This window comes from Oncorhynchus gorbuscha, linkage group LG26 (genome assembly GCF_021184085.1).
Source record: "Oncorhynchus gorbuscha isolate QuinsamMale2020 ecotype Even-year linkage group LG26, OgorEven_v1.0, whole genome shotgun sequence".
NCBI lineage: Eukaryota > Metazoa > Chordata > Actinopteri > Salmoniformes > Salmonidae > Oncorhynchus > Oncorhynchus gorbuscha.
Window position 1 is genome coordinate 15,122,136 of NC_060198.1, and position 26,274 is coordinate 15,148,409.

General features: G+C 44.2%; 1 protein-coding gene across 2 annotated transcripts; it reads right to left on the reverse strand.

The window, feature by feature from the left end:
• Positions 1-1,844: 1,844 nt before the first annotated feature.
• LOC124015296 (sprouty-related, EVH1 domain-containing protein 2-like) lies at positions 1,845-24,486 on the reverse strand. Of its 2 annotated transcripts, none has more exons than XM_046330450.1 (6): positions 24,091-24,486; positions 10,379-10,556; positions 9,848-10,016; positions 9,519-9,583; positions 2,903-3,067; positions 1,845-2,593 (listed from the first exon to the last, which is right to left on the reverse strand). In XM_046330450.1, exons 1-6 carry the CDS (start codon positions 24,114-24,116, stop codon positions 1,883-1,885), a joined length of 1,314 nt encoding a protein of 437 aa, XP_046186406.1. In that variant the 5' UTR covers positions 24,117-24,486; the 3' UTR covers positions 1,845-1,882. The 2 variants fall into 2 exon arrangements, with proteins under 2 accessions (XP_046186406.1, XP_046186405.1); XM_046330449.1 differs by having other exon boundaries at positions 2,873-3,067.
• Positions 24,487-26,274: the final 1,788 nt, after the last annotated feature.

Here is a 26,274-nt window from a genome sequence, read left to right on the forward strand (position 1 = left end):
TGGGAACAGGCTAGGTCAGGAGTAGGTCTAATTGATCTGGGAACAGGCTAGGTCAGGAGTAGGTCTAATTGATCTGGGAACAGGCTAGGTCAGGAGTAGGTCTAATTGATCTGGGAACAGGCTAGGTCAGGAGTAGGTCTAATTGATCTGGGAACAGGCTAGGCCAGGAGTAGGTCTAATTGATCTGGGAACAGGCTAGGTCAGGAGTAGGTCTAATTGATCTGGGAACAGGCTAGGTCAGGAGTAGGTCTAATTGATCTGGGAACAGGCTAGGCCAGGAGTAGGTCTAATTGATCTGGGAACAGGCTAGGTCAGGAGTAGGTCTAATTGATCTGGGAACAGGCTAGGTCAGGAGTAGGTCTAATTGATCTGGGAACAGGCTAGGTCAGGAGTAGGTCTAATTGATCTGGGAACAGGCTAGGTCAGGAGTAGGTCTAATTGATCTGGGAACAGGCTAGGTCAGGAGTAGGTCTAATTGATCTGGGAACAGGCTAGGTCAGGAGTAGGTCTAATTGATCTGGGAACAGGCTAGGTCAGGAGTAGGTCTAATTGATCTGGGAACAGGCTAGGTCAGGAGTAGGTCTAATTGATCTGGGAACAGGCTAGGTCAGGAGTAGGTCTAATTGATCTGGGAACAGGCTAGGTCAGGAGTAGGTCTAATTGATCTGGGAACAGGCTAGGTCAGGAGTAGGTCTAATTGATCTGGGAACAGGCTAGGTCAGGAGTAGGTCTAATTGATCTGGGAACAGGCTAGGTCAGGAGTAGGTCTAATTGATCTGGGAACAGGCTAGGTCAGGAGTAGGTCTAATTGATCTGGGAACAGGCTAGGCCAGGAGTAGGTCTAATTGATCTGGGAACAGGCTAGGTCAGGAGTAGGTCTAATTGATCTGGGAACAGGCTAGGTCAGGAGTAGGTCTAATTGATCTGGGAACAGGCTAGGTCAGTAGTAGGTCTAATTGATCTGGGAACAGGCTAGGTCAGGAGTAGGTCTAATTGATCTGGGAACAGGCTAGGTCAGGAGTAGGTCTAATTGATCTGGGAACAGGCTAGGTCAGGAGTAGGTCTAATTGATCTGGGAACAGGCTAGGTCAGGAGTAGGTCTAATTGATCTGGGAACAGGCTAGGTCAGGAGTAGGTCTAATTGATCTGGGAACAGGCTAGGTCAGGAGTAGGTCTAATTGATCTGGGAACAGGCTAGGTCAGGAGTAGTCAAGGTGCAGAATGAGGAAACACCGGTTAAACGTTTGCCTTTTCTTTTGTTTCATTGGCTGGGAGGGGCAGACGATCACAGTTGGGGCTGCATCCCACATGGCAGTCTATTACCTATATATTGCACTACATTAGACAAGGGCCCATTGGGCTATGATCAAAAGTAGTGCACTTTATAAGCAATACGGTACCATTAAGGACACACCCTTGACTTAAGTGCCTCTGCTTTACAGGCGGGAACCAGCTTGATCTGTGATTAGTGGTGAGCCGTGCGAGGGGAACACAAAGTGAGAGCCCCCCCTCAGAAAACAACTCTCACACTGACCTCACACAAAACACTGGTAAAAATATTCAAGCCTTTAAAACATGTGTAAAAATATAAAGTACCTGTTTATATAATATTTATATATGAATATTCATTGTTTTAGTCTTTGTAATGCAAGGACGTGGAAGCCGTAGGCAGGGTACCCCTATAAAAATTTTAAAAAGGAAACTGATTTTTTCTTTCTTTCCACCGAGAGAAATTTCCAAATCGAAAAGAATCGGGACAAGCCAATTGTTTTTCCCATCTGGAATTTGGCCGAGAGACACAACAGCGAAAACAAAAAGACAAAACAAAAGAATTAGCGGGGCCACACTCTTCCGGTCTCTGTTCTACTCTCCCTCCTGGCACTCAGCCCACAGCTTTGTGCTTGCCCCCGCAGCAGTGGCAGGCCACCCCGCAGCGGTAGCAGGCGCGCAGGGGGGCATAGCAGCACATGCAGGGGGCCAGCAGCGACAGCCCAACCAGAGCCAGCCAGCGCAGGCAGAAGCGCTCATCGCTGGTGTCGCACGAGCACGGGTCCGAGTAGTCACCCTCCGGGTCTGACATGCAGTGGTAGAGCAGGCTGTCCGCGCACCACATGAAGCTGACCCGGTGGATGCACGTCTGGATTGGGTCCGGCGCCTCCTGGCACCGCCCGCGCCTGTTCTCCTCGTGGTTGAACATGTCCCGGCAGTAGACGCAGCGCGAGCGCTCGCCGTCCTCCTTCCGCCGCTTGCCCTTGAGCTGGAGAGTGCGGGGCTGGGCTGTGACCACCGCCCTGTGTCCCCCGATAAGTCCGCCCCCACCAAGTCGGTCCACGCAGCCTATCTTGGGGTCCCTTACATGCTGGTGGGGATCAAGGCCCAGGGGGTAAGGGTAGGTGTAGTCGTGCTTAGGCGGCTCGCTCTTGGCGAAGTGCACGTAGGCGTCCTCGGGGTGCTGGATGAGCTTGTCGCGCGTGGCGGTGGCGTGCCGATAGTCCTCGTACCCAGTCAGCCAGGTCCGCTCGCGAGGGTTGATGCGCACGATCTCCTCCTCCTCCACCTGGAAGCTGACGTGGCGTGGGAACATGGGAACTGACTGTAGAGATGAAGGAGAGCAAAACAAAAATGAGAACTACACAGACCAGTCTAGAAAAGTACAAAACTAACATGGGGCATCTAAACATGTCTTCCAACAAGCAGGTAACTTCCAGGCCCAACTTGAAATACATCACGCTAGCAAAATAATTTATGCTTCAAGAACACTCATTCCCTCTGTCCCTCCCACCTACCCATTGTAGTAAAGAATATAGCCGCAACCCCCTAGCTCCAACACATGTGATTTTTCTTTTCAACTAACAAAGTTTTGGTGACCCACCTTCGCCACTGTCGTCCCCCAGCCACCCACCTGATCCAGGAAGTAGTGGTCCGAGGGTCGGTGCTGGTCGTAGAAGTGGCCCAGGATGCAGTGGTGGCGGCGCGGCTCGCAGAAGCTGGGCGGGGCCAGGGTCTGCAGCTGCAGGGGCTCCTTCGTCTGGGAGTGGGAGGAGTTGGACGAGCTGTCGGTGGCATTCTGAGAGACAAGACCAAACCGAACATGAGTCAGGACAGGGTCCTGTTCATTAGGGCAAGCAACAGACATGTTGCATGTCTTATTGGACAGCTTTAGATCGCCCCTCCCGTTTGGCCAATTTCTTCCGCTTGATGTCTAATGAACACGACCCACGACTACACAATGAATATCCGGCCAAGCTTCACAATAGAAAACATGCTTTCTGGAACATTGTGTTTGGTTACGCTTAGCGATGTAATGAACGATACCACTAATTTTGGAGATGGGGAGATAACGACACCCTCGATTGGGCACGAGAACCCGTGCGGGAAGCAGACTCCCATTGGCCCTTTACACAGAGACCAACAAACCGACCTGCACATGGCACGTGCTCAGTGGGCCATTGCTAAGGTAAAAGTGTGCCATGGCTCAGTCTAAATCTCTCTACTTCTGTATGCAATTAACCAACAACCCCCCCCACGCCTCCCAAGAACAAAAGAGTGGTAAAAAAAAAATCTTTAGACTCCCCTTTTTGTTAATATTGAGTGTAGGTTAAATTAATTCCAGCTCGGAGAGTTACGACTTACAGCCCCTTTAGCATCGAGCAAGACCAGAAGTGTGGTCGATTGCGTCACCAGTTGAGGCCGGCACGGGGCACCTCTTTCATGTGGGGGGGGGGGTGCTTTTGAGCTAACTCGGTTCCCTCATTCGCCTCACCGCAACACTGTGTGCCAGAGGACCACTAGGCTGCGGTAATCGGAAGAGGGAATCAGGCCACGGCATATGATCTCAAAATGAGAGCACCACCTCTCTCGTACACTCTCATTCACTTTGGACGGTTCCTGGTTTCTTAGTCCCGGGTTTATAGGACAGACAGACTCTCTTGCTATCGAGGGCTTTCGGCGAGCCCCGGCCAAAGCTGAAAGTGGTATCCCTTCCTCGGGCGATGCCAAGAGCTTGGATAAGGTTGAGAAAGGTTCTTTAGGAGGCGAACCGGGGCCCGTCTGATGGAGATGATTACAAACACAGACCCTGTTCAGATATTTACTCCGACAGCGGGGCTTTCTCGAGGGGAAAAAAAATGCTCTAGAGCACTAATAGCGCAAGACCTTTGGAATGTGAAAGGGCTAAATTGCCCATGTTCATCACAAAAGCCACGGAAGTCCACCAGGCGTGTTGCTTGGGGAGAGATGTGAGATGTGTGCGGCGCAGCGTCTGATTTCAAAGGCATACCTCTTGCCTCGTTAGAAGATTTTCATCATCTCTTGGTTGGGGCGTGAATGGAGGTGAATAAAGATGGGAGATTAAGGGAAGGAGCCCTTTGATGTATTTACAGAGTAACAAACGCACAAGCCAGCTTCTAGCCACTGTGCCCTAGAGCACAGGAAAAGTCAAAATGGTAGGAGCTGTGTGTGTGTGTTGTGCTAAATGTAATTACTGTGGGGCGGGTTGGGGGATGTGTGCGACAGGGTCTAATTGTGAGTGTGTTTGTGTGCGCGCGCATTTGTAAGTGTGTGTATGTTCCTGTGCTTGGAATTATTTCTGTGGTTGGGGAGGGGTGTATTTGTGGCTGAGCTAATTATCAATTTAGCCTCCAGACCAGACACAGGAATGGAACTCGCGGCAGCTGGCGATTCTAAAACTACCCTCGGCCTCATCGACACTACAGAGTGGACAGTCTACTCACCAGCAGCCCATTCAAAAAGACCCTGATGTCCAAAAGGGTAAGACTACACACCCCCACAGGGTGAGGCGTTTGAGCCTCCTGCACCCTTGTTAAACATCCCCCCCACAAGCCCCAAAGGGAGACATTCCAACAGTCTGTCCAAATCTCACCAGTCACACCAGACCTTCCAAAAAGAGGAGGAAGTATTGCATCATCCCAGGGAGTGTCTTATTTACTCTTGACTAATATTGTTCTAGCGCCTGGGGGGTGGGGGTGGGGGGTAAAGGTCATTTGTCATTGTCCTCTCTCCTCCATCTGTGCCCGGACTTCAGTTCCCTCAGGCTTTTCAAAAAAAGACAGATCCTATCGAATACAATGTGACCTTCCCCCTCCTTCAGGCTAGCTCTCTGGGCCACAGGGGAATGAGGCTAGATTCCAAAATAAAAAAAATATATAAAAAAAAACAGGGGGGCTGCAACCGAAGCGAATTGAAGCGTTCCCTTGAGCGGGCCTGCTTTTTCTAAGTAGGGCCAGCTATGTAAACAGGGAGGCAGTGACGGATTACTGACGGGCCCTCTTCCCTCCGACTGGACATCCTGTGGAAACGACACGCTAGTCCCTTTTCCCGCTTTGATGCCATCAGAAGGGAGAAGGAGGGGAAAAAGGAAGAGCAAGAGGGTTAAGCGAGTGTAAGGACCTGGACTTCCCATCACCATCAGATTTAGGATAAAGGCTAGGTACGCCAGACAAGAGGAAAGCAAATGAGTTACAATGGACGGATTAATTAGCCTAGGTTGCTATTATTAACGTTGAGGGAATAAAGTCGTGTAGCAGTGTAGGTCCATCTCAGTTTATTTTAGTAGTAGTAGTGTAGTACTTAACCATTTCTTCGTTGAGTTCTTAAGTAGCGTCTTTTCTCCTGAGCTTGGTGGTATTATCAGCATCACGTTTGAGCATGTTTAGTAATGTGTTAGCATGTATGCTAGCGTAAAGGGACACTGCGAGATTTCTAGATTTAGGTCATCTTTCTACTTACCCAGAGTCAGACGAGCTCATTGAAAACCATGTTTTATGTCTCTGTGTGCCGTTTGGAGAAGATTCAAGTTAGCATATCGTTAGCTTAGAGCAACTTCTGGAAGTCTCCCGGGTACAGTAGCCAGCGCCGATCAAAAGCAGGGAAATAGATCTTCCAACTACTCCAAAACGTATAGTCTTACAAAGCTAAACATAGCACATGTGTTACTCTGACTGATCTTCTATCCACGTCGTTCTCTTTCCCGTCGTCACAAAGATCTATAGCGATCGCAAAGTTTTATCGGTCTCAATGGCGCTCACAGGCACCACAATGGTAATCATACAATGATCTGATATATATACATCTCTATGTGACAACGGGACAGAGAAGTGGATAGAATCACGTTTCTTATGATTATCAGTGAAATAACCAAATGTATAAAATATTGTTTACTATGTATAGATTCATGTAAGACTAAAATGACCAACCACCCAGCTTTGGTTCAGTTGTAAAGTCTATTCCCATGGTTTTGAGAGGAGCTGGCTACTGTAATGGGAGACTTCCAGGAATGGCGAAGGTGTATAAAAGATCCATGCACTTACCACAAATGCCTTGTTTGCCAAGTTTGCTCTGTGTTAGGCCTACTCTTTTTTTTTTGTATCGTCAGAAGCACAGTATACATGATCCCAATTTAAGCTCCAAGACACTAGCAATATCAAAGACTTGAAAAAAAAGTTCACGGTGCTGATTTATTGACACATTGAACCATGTTGCTCACCGTAGTTTTAAAAGCTCCATGGGTAGTGTTAAAAACCATGACGTCATATCGGAATTCCGACATCTTTATGCACCTTCAACTTTGCCCTAAACTAACGATATGTTTACGTCAATTATCTCCAACCTGCACGCAGAGACTTTGGGTAAGTAGAAAAACCTAAATCTCAACATTTTAGTGAGCCTTTAAGTGTGAGTGTGTCTGCTTGATAAATAAGTAACATATTAAGCATGTCCGCTAGGCTAGCTAACAGTGTGTAGTCAGAGTACAGTGGTAGTAAAGGGTCAGCATGTCTGCTAGGATAGCTAACTGCGTGTAGGCTGGGTACATTACAGTGGGTCAGGCAGCAGCTAGCAGCAGTTGGGATGGAGGCTGCCAGGCAGAGGCCTCCACTGCAGATACAACACTATGACTCATGTACAATCTCTCTCACTCTCCTCTCCCTGGAAATTAGGGCTATTCAAAACCCTGTGATATAACAGCAACACACACTGCAGTTATATCTGTGCAGGAATGTATGACTTACTGGACTGATGCTTTTGATGCCTTGTGTGAGGTTTTCATGTTATTCATGCCAGGAACGGAGCTGGCATTCAGGGCAGTGATCTAGTGAACTACATTTACATTTAAGTCATTTAGCAGACGCTCTTATCCAGAGCGACTTACAAATTGGTGCATTCACCTTATTACATCCAGTGGAACAGTCACTTTACAATAGTGCATCTAAATCTTAAAGGGGGGGGTGAGAGGGAATACTTATCCTATCCTAGGTATTCCTTAAAGAGGTGGGGTTTCAGGTGTCTCCGGAAGGTGGTGATTGACTCCGCTGTCCTGGCGTCGTGAGGGAGTTTGTTCCACCATTGGGGGGCCAGAGCAGCGAACAGTTTTGACTGGGCTGAGCGGGAGCTGTACTTCCTCAGTGGTAGGGAGGCGAGCAGGCCAGAGGTGGATGAACGCAGTGCCCTTGTTTGGGTGTAGGGCCTGAACTACCGGAGGTGGCCACATTCTAGCTCGCTCTGGGTAGGGATGGGTATTTGAAATGTTTTGACTGTTGGAGTATTCACATGATTTCTTTTCAGTACTTGTATGGAGAAAAAAAAATCAATTTTAAAAAACACAATGCACGGGGGAAAATGTTTTGCGCATTTATCTACAGTGCATTCAGAAAGTATTCATTATGGGGCATTTATCTACAGTGCATTCAGAAAGTATTCATTATGGGGCATTTATCTACAGTGCATTCGGAAAGTATTCATTATGGAGCATTGTGTGTAGATTGATAAGCGGGGGGGGGGGGGGGGGGGGGGGGTGGAACTCAAGGGGTCTGAATACTTTCTGAATGCACTGTATTGTTAGATTCTGTAAGTACTTTGTGTGCCCATCTCATTGATATCAAATTATTAGAGATACACAAGTTGTTTTTGAAATAGAAATAATTCCAGCGACCTACGGCCACCACGCCTCTTGCGAGTAATGGACATATGGGCGGGTATTCCAACAATCTTTTTTATAGTTGCCTATGTTTTTAACTTGAAACCATTTGTATATAATCCTTTATGTACCTCCGTGATTAATTATGATTGATTGTGCACAAAAGTGAATTGTTTCCACACCCACCAACGGTCATGTGCGTAATGGTCATGACGTGAAATGGGTATAATTTGGGAAGTGAGCACTCCGTTTGTTAGTTTGAACTGACGAAGATCCATTTCAGATTGAAGCGTTGTCAATAAAGCAGTGAATTGGGAGCTTGAAGAGTGTGCGGGCTTTCTTGTTATTTTAACCTTCATTTAAATAGACAAGTCCGTTAAGAACCGATTGTAAATAACAATGACGGCCTACCCCGGCCAAACCCTAACGATGATGGGCCAATTGTGCCACCCTGGGTCTCCCAATCACGGTCTGTTGTGATACAGCCTGGAATCGAACCAGAGTCTTTAGGTGACGCCTCTAGCACTGATATGCAGTGCCTTAGACCGCTGCGCCACTCGGGAGCCCTTAAAGAGATCATAAATAGATGGAAGTGGCCCATCTTGTCTAATGTGTCAAAGCTGGTAGCTTGGGAACCTGAACTATGCTAGCCACATGCCGTTTCACAGCTTCTGCACTTGAGTAAATTAGCATGTTTAATCATCTCAAGCATTCGCAATGAAGTTATTTAGACGTTTGCTTCGTAACGTGCTCTTTCAACATGCACAATTGCTGGCTAACAAAAACATCCATCTGCAGAAATCCACAACGGAGGCAAGTCAAAACACAGCTGAAGGAAGAATCAGTGTGCGCACACGCACAGCAACTCCCTCTTCCAAGAGGGCTGGCCAAAAACCCCCAGCTCTCTCCAGACTGTTCAACATGAGAGAGAGAAACACAAGGCGTTCCCTTCTCTCAGTCCTCCCCTCCTTCCCCCTCCCCTGGTGTTAAATCACAGAGGCAGTTTGCTAGGAAGCAGCTGCTAATGACAGTTTTAGAGGAGGGGGAGTGGGGGGCAGGAAGAGACCTCGCGACCCCCGCCTGCTGCACCTCATCTCCTGTGACGGCGACAAACCAAAATGCCAAGCTGCGGCGGAGTCTGGTCAAAACACTACAGGATATCTACCCCTCCTTCCTTCCTTCCCCCCCACCAGCCGCCTGTTACTATCACACCAGCCATCTCTTACTCAAAAACAAAGGGCCATCTCTTCCCGAAATGGGCCAAATAAAAATAGCTGTTGGGGGAAATGTTCACACGTACTTCCAAAAAGAAAAAGGTCTATAAGTGAAGGCGAGAGAAAAGTCCGACCAAGCACAGACTAGAGGTGATCCTGCAGACGGAAACAATATGGAGTCCAACATGCAAGTGGGCAGCCATGACCATAGATGGGAAACATACCATCTAGTCTCCATTGATATGAAGCCCAGAGTTTATGGGTGGGACTAAAATCCTGACCCTAACCAAAAAAGACAACCTTGGATTCTCTCAAGTGTTCATAATGTCCCTGAACTTGCTGGTGTTTAAAACCACAATAGAGGAACTCACAGTGAAAACATCGTCATCACCCAACTCTGCCTCGTTCTGGATGGTCGAAGAAGAGGTGGTAGATCCTGGAAAACAAAGATGGCAGAACGAGCCAATGGTGAGTAACCTGCAGCGCAGGAGGCTGAAAAACTTCAGCTGGACTTCCACATCCCCATAGGATCAAACATCTTCCTTTTCTTACTATGATGATCTGAACACATTTGATAAGGTAAACCAACATGGTGGTTACCAATCCATCTCTTCCATCTATCAGTGGCTATTAAAAAGATGTATACCATTCAAGAGCATTGAGACACAGCCCTCATAGTCCTCGCCTTCCCCTCCCGTACCTTCCGTCAGATCCTCCATGGCTTTCCTGACCCCACGGTCGAAGGCACGTGCGTCGGCCGGGCTCTGGAACGTCAAGCCACACTTCTTGTTGTCCACTTTCCAGTGGTGAAATGTGGGCGTGGCCTTGGTGTACACCAGATCCTTCTTCAGGAAGCATTCCAGAATCACCTGGGAGGAGGCACACGTTTGAATGGACTATAAACTAAACCATGCTCCTAACAAAGTATGATCGAACTTACAATCCTCTTTACATCAAGCCCACACTGATTCTACAACCTGAATTATCTATAAAAGGAACTGAAAGAGCAACAGAGAAAAAAGCTGAGGACCGATATCTGACAAACACATTTGAGTGACATGAACATTCCCGAAAAACATTACCTGGTGACAAGAAAGGATTTGTGAATACATTCTAAAATGTGTGTGACAGAATCGACCCTCGTCTGCCCTGGATGGGATTCGATCCCACTTTACCAACGACACTTCTTACTTCGGAAGGATTTGGGTCTGAGTGCTAGCTGGGTCTTCACCTGTTTGTCTTTGAGGCGCTCGCCGTGGATGAGGAAGCTGCTTCGGCCCAGCAGCTCGGCCGACAGCACCTTGCACACTCCCACACGGCTGAGGCACCCACCGTCCTGGGCCAGCCAACCGCCACTCGAGTCGTCCCGGGTCATGACCACCGCTTTGACACGCACAATGTAGCTGTCACTGTATGGTTGCCAGAGGGAGAAAGTTGGGGTCAGTCAGTTAGCATGGGAAAGAGGGACAGTGAAATTATAGAGCAGGTGCTCACACATACACACACAACCGTTCAAAAGTTTGGGGTCACTTAGAAATGTCTTTGTTTTTGAAAGAAAAGCATAAATGTTTGTCCAGTAAAATAACATCAAATTGATCAGAAATACAGTGTAGACATTGTTAATGTTGTAAATGACTACTGTAGCTGGAAAAGGCTGATTTTTTAAAATGGAATATCTACATAGGCGTACGAGGCCCATTATCAGAAACCATCGCTCCTGTGTTCAAATGGCAGTTTGTGTTCGCTAATCCAGGTTTATAATTTTAAAAAGGCTAACTTATAAAGGATAATTAGAAAAACCTTTTCCAATTATGTTAGCACAGCTGAAAACTGTTGTTCTGATTAAAGAAGCAATAAAACTGGCCTTCTTTAGACTAGTTGAGTATCTGGAGCATCAGCATTTTATGGGTTCGATTACAGGCTCACAATGGCCAGAAACAAATTACTTTCTTCTGAAACTCGTCAGTCTATTCTTGTTCTGAGAAATGATGGCTATTCCATGCGAGAAATTGCCAAGAAACTGAAGTTCTCATACACAGAACAGCGCAAACTGGCACTAACCAGAATAGAAAGGGGAGTGGGAGGCCCCGGTGCACAACTGAGCAAGAGGACAAGTACATTGGAGTGTCTAGTTTGAGAAACAGATGCTCCAAAACCGCCATTAAAAAAGCCAGACTGCGGTTTGCAACTGCACATGGGGACAAAGATTGTACTTTTTGGAGAAATGTCTTCTGGTCTGATGACCCTTTGCCATAATGACCATCGTTATGTTAGGAGAAAAAAGGGGGAGGCTTGCAAGCCAAAGAACACCATCTCAACCGTGAAGCATGGGGGTGACAGCATCATGTTGTGGGGGTGCTTTGCTGCAGGAGGGACTGGTGCACTTCACAAAATAGATGGCATCATGAGAAATGATGTGGATATATTGAAGCAACATCAGTCAGGAAGTTAAAGCTTGGTCACAAATGGTTCTTCCAAATGGACAATGACCCCAAGCATACTTCAAAAGTTGTGGCAAAATGGCTTAAGGACAACAAAGTCAAGGTATTGGAGTGGCCATCACAAAGCCCTGACCTCAATACTATAGAAAATTTGCGGGGCAGAACTGAAAAAGCGTGTGCGGGCAAGGAGGGCTACAAACCTGACTCAGTTACACCAGCTCTGTCAGGAGGAATGGGCCAGAATTCACCCAACGTATTGTGAGAAGCTTGTGGAAGGCCACCCAAAACATTTGACCGAAGTTAAACAATTTAAAAAACAATGCTACCAAATACTAATTGAGTGTATGTAAACATCTGACCCACTGGGAATGTGATGAAAGAAATAAAAGCTGAAATAAATCACTACTATTATTCTGACATTTCACATTCTTAAAATAAAGTGGTAATCCTAACTGACCTAAAACATTTTTACAAGGATTTAATGTCAGGAATTGTGAAAAACTGAGTTTAAATGTATGTGGCTAATGTGTATGTAAACTTCCAACTTCACCTGGACATACACACACAATACCAGTCAAAGGTTCGGACACACCTACGCATTCAAGGGTTCTTCTTTATTTTGACTATTTTCTACATTGTACATTGGAAGACATCAAAAATATGAAATAACATAAGGAATCATGTAGTAACCAAAATAAAGTGTTATACAAATCTAAATATATTTTAGATTTTTTAAAGTAGCCACCCCTTTGCCTTGATGACAGCTTTGCACACTCTTGGCATTCTCTAAACCAGCTTCATGAGGAATGCTGTTCCTTCACTCTGCGGTCCAACTCATCCCAAAACATCTCAATTGGGTTGAGGTCGGGTGATAGTGGAGGCCAGGTCATCTGATACAGCACTCCATCACTCTCCTTGGTCAAATAGCCCTTACGCAGCCTGGATGTGTGTTATACACTGAATATACTACACTGAACAAAAATATAAACACAGCATGTAAAGTGTTGGTCCCATGTTTCATGAGCTGAAATAAAAGATCCTAGAAATGTTAGTTACGCACAAAAAGCTTATTTCTCTCAAATGTTATTCACAAATTGGTTTTCATCCCTGTTAGTGAGCATTATCCTTTGCCAAGATAATCCATCCACCTGACAAGTGTGGCATATGAAGCTGATTAAACAGCATGATCATTACACAGGTGGACCTTGTGCTGGGGGAAATAAAAGACCACTAAAATGTGCAGTTGTGTCACACAACAATACCACAGATATCTCAAGCTGAGAGAGTGTGCAATTGGCAGGAATGCCCACCAAATCTGATTAATTTAATATTAATTTCTCTACCATAAGCCAAAGTTGTTTTAGAAAATTTGGCAGTACGTCCAACCGGCCTCACAACCACAGACCATGTGTAACCAAGCCAGACCAGGACCTCCACACTCTGCATCTTCACCTGCGGGATCATGTGTGTCCAGCCACCCGGACAGCTGATGAAACTGAGGAGTATTTATCTGTAATAAAGCCCTTTTGTGGGGAAAAAAATCATCTGACATTAACATAAAATCCATCGATTAGGGCCTAATGAATTTATTTCAATTGACTAATTTCCTTACATGAACTGTAACTCACTATATTTTTGAACAAAAATATAAATACAACAATTTCAAAATGTTTTACTGAGTTGCAGTTCATATAAAGAAATCAGTCAACTGAAATAAATTCATTAGGCACTAATCTATGGATTTCACATGACTGCATCTGTTGGTAACAGATACTGTACCTTATAAAAAAGTAGGGGTGTGGATCTGAAAACCAGTCAGTATTTGGTGTGACCACTATTTGCCTCACGCAGCGAGACACATCTACTTCGCATAGAGTTGATCAGGCTGTTGTGATCTGTGGAATGTTGTCACGCTCCTCTTCAATGGCTGTGCGAAGTTGCTGAATATTGGCGGGAACTGGAACACACTATCGTACGCGTCAATCCAGAGCATCCCAAACATGCTCAATGGGTGACATTTACATTTACATTCAAGTCATTTAGCAGACGCTGACATGTCTGGTGACTATGCAGGACATGGAATAACTGGGACATTTTTAGCTTCCAGGACTTGTTTACAGATAATTGCAACATGGGGCCGTGGATTATCACGCTGAAACATGAGGTGACACAAGGTCACAATCGTGGACCTGCTTTGCAGTGCAAACACAACAAAACAAAACTACTGATACAAATGAAACCTACATATTTGCATACAGCCACAGGACGAAATCCCTTTTTCATGAACAACCCCCCCCCCCCCCCCAACCCCCGAAAATTATGAGTCATGCGTACATCTGCGCTGTGAAATTGGTCCGCGAACGTACTCTGCATCACCCCCTCACCTTCTGCCATATTTGAACAGACAAACAAACTAGCACCAACTAAACACAGCTATTAAGAAGAACTCCCATTAGCAGTGGTATGGCTTTGCATGACATAGTATTTCAAATGATATCGCCAAGCTGCTGAAAAAGGGTACCAAATATCAGCTATTCAAGCAGCTGCCTCGAAACCAGATATGAAGAACGCAGATTTACAAAAAGTCATGGCCGCCGAAATCTCCATTGATTCTCAACCTGTCACCTCCCTAATCGCACCCTCACACTACTCCTCATGCACATTTACATTTGTCTTTCTAGTCATCACGGCCTCTCAAAGGGTTACTGAGGCAAGTCTAGTCCTGTAAGAATCAGCGTTGCTATACCATGGGTACAGCACAATTGTGCGCAGGACACTACCTCAGATCAAACTATTTGGCGATATATTGGGCAGGAATTTTACACCCATAGCAGTTGAAAGATGTCTATGTGCCCATTGGTTTTAATAATGGTAAACTAGCTGTCCATCTGGCATTTGAAGAGAGCATGGGTGATGGTACACCTCCACTAACACTCCCACACATACACCCTCAGACAAGCTAGGCCCAACTCAAGACATGTACCTACCATGCCAAGACGCATGAGAAATGCACACCAGAGAAATAAGGACACCTAACTAGAAGCGAAAATGCAAAAGGGTTACAAATATATATATATATATATACACACACACATATCATCCCAGACAAATACACCAGTGCTTATGGGTGTATGTGGCACTAGACATGGTCAATTCTTTGACAAATACTGAGGGACAGGCAGTTTTGATATCATATGAGGGATGATGACTCCACAGCCCACCCACCCCCAGAGCACGATAAGCTCGGGTTTTGTTGACACCCCTGGAATGCAGCGGCCATAATAGTACATACTAAAGAGGGGAGTAATTCCTCTCCCTCTGCAGAGGTCACCCCTCTCTCCCACATCTTCTCTGTCACACACACACACCATATGATTATCCCAGATACCTTGGCGGCACTTACAAACACAATGAATATTTATTGAGTTTTGACCAATAACCTGGGTATAAAAGGAAGAGAATGAATAAAGCCCGTCTTTGCAAACAAGGCTGACGATCCATCTCCCTGAGATCCATGAACATGGAGCCCACATGGATGATTCATAACAATCTCGCAGAGTGCCAGCGAATGTACTCACCTATGATTACACATCTAAAGCCCTGAGAGCACAAGCCAGAGAGAGTCCCCCGGCGTTTACGGAAACACCAAATCTCCTCTGTAAAAGGTGGCAGCATTGCTTCGCTCATCTAACCTATTCTGCCACAGCCAAAACAAAACCGTATCCTCACCAAGCAGTAGAGTCACGAGCAGCAGCCCCTCCAGCAACAGCCACCCAGAATATGAGCGAGGAGGAGAACACTGCAGAGTAGACACAGAAAGACACGGCTAGCAGAAACCAGGGAAGCAGCAGAAATACAAAAACCCGACGGCTTGCCTTTTATAATCGGACATCTCTCCTACGCCCCGCGGCCACTGTCACAAATTCCTCGTGGTCTCCATCGGTAGACGGTCGCGGTGTGCGAATCGACGCAACATCCCAATCACCAGCCTGACCATGGTGGAAGCAGCAACGGCCGTGCCTGACTTCCAGGCTGTTTGCTCAAAAGTGCTTCCCTACGTACCGTATGATTCAGTCTCCTTGACAAGCAGATGGTGTGTGTGTGTGTGTGTGTGTGTGTGTGTGTGTGTGTGTGTGTGTGTGTGTGTGTGTGTGTGTGTGTGTGTGTGTGTGTGAGAGACAGAGGGAGCAAGAGAGTGGAGAGTGTGTGTGTTGAGCATGAGTCATCGCCCGGCAGCCATTCCGCATTTGCCGGCAGTGGCACACAGCACACTCCATCCTCATCCATCAAGGAGGGGTGAGGGGAGAAGCGGGGGAACATGGCCTAAGTCCACCACTACCTAAACACACATGAGGAGTGGGCTTGTTCTCACACACTGGATCCTCACTGAGCACTAAAGGAATTTGAAGCAACTGAAAACAGAGAGCAAAGAGCATGTACATTCCATGGCTCTTGCTAGCAAGCAGGTCAGAAGAATGTGGGTTGAATATTACTCAGCTCTGACTGGACTTCTATCGGGAGTGTTTGCCCGGTGTCCTAACGTTGTCAGGCTCATAACAGGAGGTAAAAGGTTTACAATGTACAAACCCAACCCACGGGTAGGTGTGAAAGACCTGGGGTGATGTCATCCATGGCTCAGAATAGAGGAACATAGGTGATCGATAGTCCTTTCTTTCCTCTCCCTATCCTTTTTCCTCTCTGGCAGCTCCCATCCAGGACAGCTCATCGGTTTCCCCTCCAAGCTCTTGTTTCTCTATCACAGGCCATCATAAGCGGCCCAAGCATATCTAGTGATGAGGATTTTGTACAAGGTGCTGGCCGGTAACGAAGTTAACGTCATGGGATACTTTCCCTGAGTTTGAGGTGTGGAGAGCTTGATGAACTTGCTTGATGAACTTACTTGATGAACCAGACAAAGCAAAGCAGCGCAGAAATGGGTCCATAGACAACTGTACGTGAAATAAGTCGATTTTTGATTGGGATAAACGATTCCAACAAACAAGTAGGGTTAAGGCCTAAATATTCATATTCTAGCCCAAAATAGGCCAGTCCCACCAGAACTGAAACCAATCCAGTTATTGTATGCTAATGGTGGGATCTTCTGTTTACTCTCCATTAGAGGTCGGCCGATTAATTAGGGCCGATTTCAAGTTCATATAACAATCGGAAATCTGTATACCTTTATTTAACTAGGCAAGTCAGTTAAGAACACATTCTTATTTTCATTGACGGCCTAGGAAGCACCTTCACAAGGTCCTTTGCTGTTGTTCTGGGATTGATTTGCACTTTTCGCACCAAAGTACATTCATCTCTAGGAGACAGAACGTGTCTCCTTCCTGAGTGGTGTGACGGCGGTGTGGTCCCATGGTGTTTATACTTGCGTGCGATTGTTTGTACAGATGAACATGGTACCTTCAGGCATTTGGAAATTCCTCCCAAGGATGAACCAGACTTGTGGAGGTCTACAAATTTGTTTCTGAGGTCTTGGATGATTTATTTTGATTTTCCCCTGATGTCAAGCAAAGAGGCACTGAGTTTGAAGGTAGGCCTTGAAATACATCCACAGGTACACCTCAAATAGGCTAATTGACATCACTTGAGTCAATCAGAATCTTCGAAAGCCATGACATTTTCTGGAATTTTCCTGTCAACTTAGTGTATGTAAACTTCTGACCCACTGGAATTGTGATACAGTGAAATTTAAGTGAAATAATTTGTAAACAATTGTTGGAAAAATTACTTGTGTCATGCACAAAGTAGATGTCCTTAACCGACTTGCCAAAACTATAGTTTGTTAACAAATTAGTGGAGTGGTTGAAAAACTAGTTTTAATGACTCCAACCGAAGTGTATGTAAACATCTGACTGAGATATATATATATATATATATATATAAGGTGAATAATAAAACTCTATAATAAAACTCAGTGGTCATCTTTTCTCTTCTTAATATGTTCGCCTCCTCCAATATCTACACCGCAGTTTCGCCCCTTCACTATACAACATTCCTCTCCCTAGACATCTCCAATTAGTATAGTACGCTCTAGTATTTACGGGACCTTGATATGGAAGGTATACTAAATTCAGAATGAAGATGTCATAGTATGGCTGGCAGCTGAAATTGGATAGAAAATGAGAGGCATGTAATCTGTGGCTACAGACCACATGCCTGGTGGTGGCACTGCAGACAGAGTGCAGCAACACACTTTATTAATATACTCCAGACACACAACACCACTACTACTATAAGGAAGGAGATACTTCTTTACTAGATGATTCCATATGTGTTATTTCAGTTGATGCCTTCGCTATTATTCTAGAATGTAGAAAATAGTAAGAAATAAAGAAAAACCCTTGAATAAGTAGGTGTCCAAACTTGTGACTGGTACTGTAGTTTAACAGCACTTTTCATTTTTGCATACCGAAAGGTATTTGCGTACAGAAATGTAATTGTTACCTAAACAGCTGTTCCATAACCACACTGTCAAACCTACTGCCAAAATAAACAAAGAAAATAAAACAAACTGACACACAGGGATACATTTTTTTTTTTAACTCAAATTGTTCCAACCTCTGCACCCTTTCGCTGATAAGAAAAGGATGTGATACAGCTTCCCTAATCTTACCTCTTACCTCATCCCCGAGCTGACAAGGTACAAAATCTGTCGTTCTGCCCCTGAACAGGCAGTTAACCCACTGTTCCTAGGCAGTCATTGAAGATAAGAATTTGTTCTTAACTGACTTGCCTAGTAAAATAATGGTAAAATAAGAAAATCTGCCTTTAACCCCCTAAACACACACAATCGCATAAAATCCAATAATCTATTAGCGAAGAAGCCTGTTGGTAGTGTTGATTGGTCCTCAATGGGGCATCAAGATTGAATATGTTCGTGACAATTTTCTACTGGATAAGTTATTGTCTTGAAGTTGTAGACTACACTTCTAGAAGAAGCATCTGAGGTTTTTTTGTGTGTGATTTTTTTGGGGACAGTCTTTTCAAACCTCTATTGGGGCAAATGTACTGTACATTGGGATGGGAATAACTAGGAATATAACTAGTTCTTTGCTACAGTAAACTGAACTGCCTGTTACCTGCCCAAATCTAATATCTGCTAAACTAGTCATGTCAAACCGTTAACGTGGGTCCTTGCCATTGACGCTGCTAAAGCGAACTTTGCGCCAAAAGTCCCACCGGCTGGATGTACAGGTTCAGCCATTCCAGCACACTGTTGCTTCAGGTGGTCCACTGACACCGGGGAAAACTAATGCAAACTCCACACATGCTTATGACATCACCCCCATACAAAATGGTCAGATCTCAGTTCCCCTATCAGCGGAGAGATGGAGCAGATGGTGTTTCCACTTGGTCACTGCCAAACACTGAGAATGAGTTCCCTCGCCATCACAAAGAGAGTGACTATGCTCTTTAACCAAGTCAACCAAACCGGGGGAAAAAGGAAAAGGGCACCCTGTGACCTTGGTGCAGCGCTTTCACACGAGCTCCCCGTTGACAGATATCCAAAACGCGAGCAGGTCGATAGAGGCAGAATGTGGACATGTGCGATGCCACTATTGAACTGAAGTAAAGGAAATCCATCTTCCATTAGTCATGTCACATGGCCTGTAGACCAAATGGCAAACATGGAGAATGACTTCCCAATCACTCGGAAAAAAGCCCAACAGTTTTTGTAGTGTAAAGGTTGGCCACCTTTGAGTCCCTCAAAGTTTGGGACAGTTTAAGTCAGGGTCAAGACCTTAGAATGAAAGAGACAGTCTACAAGTAAAGCACATGAATGAAGTACAGTATTATTCATGTAATAACAAGCTTTGTATCATTGGTGATAGACAATAAGCCTATGGGCAATGAGGCATATTTTATGTTGACATTCAAACAACCTTTCGGTAGAGGGGGGAATGACAACAGCGACAATTTGGCTCCAATAGTTTCGTCTCTGCCGTTGTTGAGCTGAACCCTGCCGGCCCAGCTCATGGAAGGGTTGATATGAAATCGATCCAGGGCAGTAATGGGGCTGGGAAGCTGGGGACAGTTGTGTTGACCTTTCCTCAATGTCATTTGCTCCCCTCGGTGGCATTATTGAGAGCTCAGAAATTGTTGGTTCTGTGGCGTCATTACTGTGATCAATAGCCAACCAAACCTCCGGAAACGGGGGGGCGTGCAATTGGGGGAATGCAAGGCAACGCCTCACAAATTTGCTGTCTAGAATAGTACAGCTGAGTTTTATTGCACTTAGACCAATAAAACTGGACCACATTTAGCCATTTGGATAGATATAATAAAACAGTTGTGTACTGTATGTAGCTGGAATTTGCAGCAACACTGTTGTGTAACTACTTTGGCCTGTTGCTCAGGGGTACTAAAACCTGTGATATCATTAGAGAACTTGAGCATCCCACGTATCCTTTTGTGCACACATGAAACGTTGCCACGGCCACTTTGTTCCAACATTCCCACCATTCAATCATGTTCAATTGCTTAAGAAATGTCAACGCCAATGGTTATGGATTGAAGTAACCGGCTTCTTTTAGCACTTTCAGTTCGGGTAAATATTTCCCAAGTTCAAACTATTAGATTTCCCTTTACATTACCATCCGAGTCATGTGTTTACCTATAGGTGTGTGTGAGTGTACCAGAAATCATTGTAAGAAAAGATAACCCCATGACCTGAAGGAGTAGGCTATTGCCAAATCTCTACACGCAAGACAAAGGACATAAAGCTATGAGCAACAGAACCTTTATTGCCAAACCGCCAAGGTGTACTCTACACCCGGAAACATATGCCTTATAGAACGTGTAGGCCAGCTGTGGTGAGTGCCAATTAATATTAGGGAGGACCATTGTATCATTTGTTAGGCTAACATGTTGGCTAGACATCAAAAGACATTAACAGAAGACCGAAATGCAAAAAAATGTCCCACTTTTTCTGAATTCACCCTGGCCTACAGCATGGATGAGTGTCATTCATATTCCATTTGCCCAGCTCAGTGTAACAGGCTTTGGCTACTACGTGATAATCGAATTTGCCCTATACCCATCATGAGGTTGCTACAACCTAGCCTACAAATGAAAGTTTATAACGTAGGTGCACCGGTCGAGAGACAAATTGGAGTAATCAAAGTGACTGACACATTCAATACCGCCTTGCACATGCTTGCCTGCAACTAGCTGATCTTATCACCCACAGTTCACTTTCATAGCAGCCACACACAGAATCATCACTTAATTCCTTCGATCTACGCTACTCCTCGCTCCTTTTCCCTTCGCTTGTGGAATTCAGTGCACAACAGAACAGATGCCTGTGACCAGGCACAATAAACCTCTAACAAGCCAAACCTTCATATCGTAACTTCTAACCGCTACACAGCCTACATCGCTGTCACCATATTAACGTTATAGTCAACAAACTAGAACTAACATGTTAGTAAACCCAAAATGCAATCCATGGTGTACAATCAAACAGTAGTGTATAGCAAGCAGTTGGTGGGCCACAGTGGCAATAAATGAATGAAACCAAAAGCTTATCTTGACTTGGAAGAGTTGAAGTGTTGGAAAGCTTAAGCCACCTCTGGGTCAGGTTGTTGAGTAGGCTAAATTTGCTACATTAGCTAAGTAAGTGAAAGGTAAACTAAGGAGGAAAAAATACAACAAGTATACATATGGTTATGGTTACTGTATAAGTCTATGGAAGAGTGAGAACCATGAGCCTCCTATGTTTTGTATTGAAGTCAATGTACTCAGAAGTGGACAGAAAATAGCTGTCCTCTGGCTACCCCAAGGTGCTGCCCTAGAGGGTGCTGTTGAGGCTACTGCAGACCATTGCAAACAGTGCGTTTTAATCGGTTATTTGGTAGGGATGGGTGTGAGTAATTTGAGTACAGGAACGGACATCCTAACTATCTTTAACCAGAGATCACGTTTTTCAAATACTGTAAAAACATTTGGTCGAAACTCATCTTTGAAGACAACGTTAATTTGCTTCAACTCGTGTTCAATTTGTACATATGCATTTGCGGGGCAAACAAAAACGAAACCAAGTGGGTCCCGTGTGGTTCAGTTGGTAGAGCATGGCGCTTGCAATGCTAGGGTTATCGGTTCGATTCCCAAAGGGGACGAGTATGAAAAATGATGTAGGCCTATTAACTACGGTAAGTCGCTCTGGATAAGAGCATCTGCTAAATGACTATAATGTCAAATGTATGTATCAAACCGTTCTTCTCCCCAAATGTCCTTTCCCACCATGTCTCACTCAATTGCGTTCCGACCACTCCCTCTACACATGCTAAGTGCCACACACAACCTCCCGCTCGGCCTTCGGGAAAAAATGCATCTAACTGATGGGATACACAAGCTACGTTCCTTGCCAAATAACAACAGTTTTATCACAAATTCAAAATGGACTGGTTGACTGAAGTAAACAAATCTGTGTTCCAACAACAAGCTGTAGTTTTCAAATAATTGCACCCAGTCTAATTTCCGCTCAGGCTACAAGTTACCACAGCCACAAAGTCAAAATGGTCTATATTGTAAAAATGTATGAAAACTTTTTGGGCTTAATTTAAGGTTAGGCTTAAGGTTAGGGTTAAGGGTTAGGTTTAAATCTGATATTAAGAAGAGAAATTGTACAAATAGGCAGGGTTTATGACTATGGCAACACTACTTTGCAAACTGCTAGTGCCGTTTAGAATTGGTTAGCCTGTGCTATAATTGGTTAGCCTATGCCCTAAGCATACACAGGTTCCACACTGAAAATGTGCAAAACATTAGTTTGATAAATAGAAATGGCATATTTTCTTCAGAATCATTAAGCCTAGGCCAACTACATTGAATGCACCTATATGGAAAATACAGATTTTGGTTTGTAACCCTAAAAAATGGTCTTTTAACTCACCAAATTGAGCCTGGTAAAAAATAATCACTCTGAGAATAATTATTCATGACTTGGAGATGTACATCACTTCACACTATTCTGTTCTATTTTATTCTGTTCTATTAAATCATGTTTTTTTATACTATAAAATAGGTGTGTCTTTACTGTGGTAACTAACGGCTTGGGAATTAAAAGAGAGTCTTGGGTGCAATTTTATATATATTTTTTAAACAACGCTATGGTATAGGATAGGATTCTACAAGCAAACGCCACTGCTGAGGTTACTACCTTTTTGAAGATTGTGTTCCACGATATAATATAACCAGGTGAAATTACCATTTCAATGAATTCATTATAAAACTGCACCTTTTTAAAAATGGACAACTGGGGCATTTTAGCTATTAGGATTTGTTATTTGTAATGGTTATGATAAATGATGTATCGTTGGCATATAGATAAATGCGCACATACATATTTCCAGTGTTGACCTTTGTTTTTCAAGTACTCAAATTAAGAAAAACATATCATACAAGTACTCAGTAAAAAAAAATGCAGTTGTCCATCCCTATTATTTGGTGAAATGTGAATATATTTAGTACATATAGTGTTATCTAAAAATTATAACTAAGTATTTCACTACTTTTATGAAATTCAATGAATAGGATGGTCCTCCGCCTCCCTTCTGAGGAGGCTACAATAGGACATCTATTTTAAAAAGCAAGTGTGTAGGCCTATAAGATGGAATGGACTTTACATGAGAAAATGGCTCGTGTGAAAATTGGTTTCCCAGTAGAAATAGAGAGAAAAATTAAACAATCTGTGCATTAGAAATAATTTCCAGTGAATTCCGATGTATTATTATTGCAGCAGAACTTATGGATAATAGCCTAACGTAATGTACAAGGTCCTTATAATAAAATCAAAAAGCTTTAGGGCGGAAATGTGGTAACTGCAGTAAAATGCGATGTAATCATTAGACTGAATCAACAGGATTAACTTTCCAACTAGACATTCATATTTGATCCTACTTAGAAAATGATTAAATATTCGCGTACTCTGCCAACGCAGCGCGCACCCCCTCGGCCTATGCGGTCGGTATTTTTATGAATGAAGGACAGTATGCAAATGAGAGCGATTCCGAAAAGAAATGGCGGATATGGCATATCAGTCCTCCACAAAGAAAGACTTTCTAGCCAACAGCGTCACAATGCAAACGAAAGCTACTTTTCCGTGACCGTGCACCCAGATCATTTTACATAGCGGTCAACATACCAAGTTGATATTCGTCTGCCGTGTTATTTGCATGGCAAATGGTAACATGAAGTGCAGTTTTGAAACTTTTCACTGTAAACCCTTTATAAAAATGTTTCTGATCCAACCCCCCCCCCCCTTCTCCCTCGTTCGAGACTGAAGTCGTTCAGGAGGGGAGGGGGGCTAACCATCCCGCTCCTCGGTCCACCTACGTTACATTGTAACAAAGCATTTTCAACTTTGGGGATAAACTTCAGGTCCACCACTCTCGTTATGCATAACATGGGTATAATTAGAGAACGTATCACATGCAAAATAAGAATTAAGGCTACTTTTGTCAAGTAGCTAATGTTATAGGCTACTCACTCGTCTGGGTGTGTTTCCTCGGTCATTTTTTTTCGTTTCACCTACAATAATATCCCACCCGAGGGTACATTGTGTGGTGTCTTCATTTTGTCTTGCCCTTCTCGTCCAACACCTCGATCACACACCCGTAACAGTAGCAGCCTAGTTTTCCGAGTGTTTTTTTTACTGTTTGCGTTATTTCTTGCTTCTCTTCTTCGTCTCTCAGCGCTTCACTGCAATTATTCGAGTGCATCCACGAGAGTGTAAATCCCTTTGGAATACCTCCACCGATTTAATCCCGTCGCGCCCCATGCTGAAATGCGGTAATTGAAATCGTGCGTTGATGTCGGTGAGGATGGCCCCGTACGAGCCCCATCTCTGGTTACTCCATGTTGGATTCTGTCGGTAGAAGCCAACGCCGCCGACACTGGAAGTGGAGGAGGAGGGGGGGCTTGCGGAAGTGATGACGTCAGACCCGAAGGACTGCAGACCGTATAGGATTTTTAGGGATGTCCAAAAGCCAACAGTGGACTAATTGGCTATACCAAACTATGATGTATGAGTTTCCCTATTTCTACTGTTCCACACAATAAGGTCACTCTCGGGACATTGCATTTACATCACAGTTTGGACTGTACTTTATCATAGGTGCGTCCTAGTTACATTTATAAATAGTGCTGGTTGGTATGTTATGAAGATTTGTATATAGGGTTAATGATACCTAATGTAGCCTATTTATGAACTAGTGAGTAACCCGAATACCTCAATCATGATTATCATGCATTCATAACAGCTGAAGTTACTGGAATGCAACATATTTTTGATTGCACCATCAATTATTTGCCAAACACATCTGTCATTCACTGACACAATAGGTGATGAGAAAAAGAAAGAAAACATATATTTGAGGGGTCTTGTGTAGAACAGCTGTAGATAGTTTTCAATTAAGGTCATCGTATTACATTACCGCCGTTTCAGCCTTAGTGACAATGAAAATATATTTTGTTTTATATTGTCAATAAACTATTGTTCAATTTCTCACACATAGAAGGCTCAACGAACCATGGTCCCAAACCCCAATAGTTGTCTTCTACCACCACCTAGTTGTCAACATATGCGTTACATTCATTTGCCGTGCACAACTGTCCAGATGAAATTTTAGCAGTGGTGAAAAAAGTACAAATAATGTCAAACTGAATAAAAGTAAATATACCTTAATAAAAAAATGACTCAAGAAAAAGTGAAAGTCACCCAGTAATATACTATCTGGTATTAAATGTAGCCTACTTAAGTACAGTGGTGGGAAAAGTACTCAATACTTTTGATTTTTTATTTAACCAGGTAGGCTAGTTGAGAACAAGTTCTCATTTACAAGTGCGACCTGGCCAAGATAAAGCAAAGCAGTGCGACACAAACAACAGAGTTACACATGGAATAAAAAAGCGTACGGTCAATAATAGAATAGAAAAAGTCTATATACAATGTGTGCAAATAAGGGAGGTAAGGTAATAAATAGGCCACAGTGGCAAAATAATTACAAATATAGCAATTAAACACTGGAGTGATAGATGTGCAAGAAGATGAGTGTGCAAGTAGAGATACTGGGGTGCAAAGGAGCAAAATAAATAACAGTATGGGGATGAGGTAATTGGATGGGCTATTTACAGATGAGCTACGTACAGGTGTAGTGAGCTGTGAGCTGCTCTGACAGCTGGTGCTTAAAGCTAGTGAGGGAGATATGAGTCTCCAGCTTCAGTTCTGCAGTTGGTTCCAGTCATTGGCAGCAGAGAACTGGAAGCAACGGTGGCCGAAGAAGGAATTGGCTTTGGGGGTGACCAGTGAAATATACCTGCTGGAGCGCGTGCTACGGATGGGTGCTGCTATGGTGACCAGTGAGCTGAGATAAGGTGGGGTTTTACCTAGCAAAGACTTATAGATGACCTGGAGCCAGTGGGATTGATGACGAATATGAAGCGAGGGCCAGCCAACGAGAGCATACAGGTCACAGTGGTGGGTAGAATATGGGGCTTTGGTGACAAAACGGATGGCACTGTGATAGACTGCATCCAATTTGCTGAGCAGAGTGTTGGAGGCTATTTTGTAAATGACATCGCTGAAGTCAAGGATCGGTAGGATAGTCAGTTTTACGAGGGTAAAAGTAAAAAATGTAATTGCTATACATCAAATTCCTTATATTAATCAAAC

Bases quoted from the DNA above. Each gene is read 5' to 3' on its own strand.
- LOC124015296 (XM_046330449.1), bottom strand. From the start codon at position 24,116: ATGACCGAGGAAACACACCCAGACGA. The intron at 10,017-10,378 runs GTGAAGACCCAG...GCCTCCTCCCAG, and splicing joins AGCGCCTCAAAGACAAACAG to GTGATTCTGGAATGCTTCCT. The intron at 2,594-2,872 runs GTGGGTCACCAA...TCATCTCTACAG, and splicing joins GGGGGACGACAGTGGCGAAG to TCAGTTCCCATGTTCCCACG.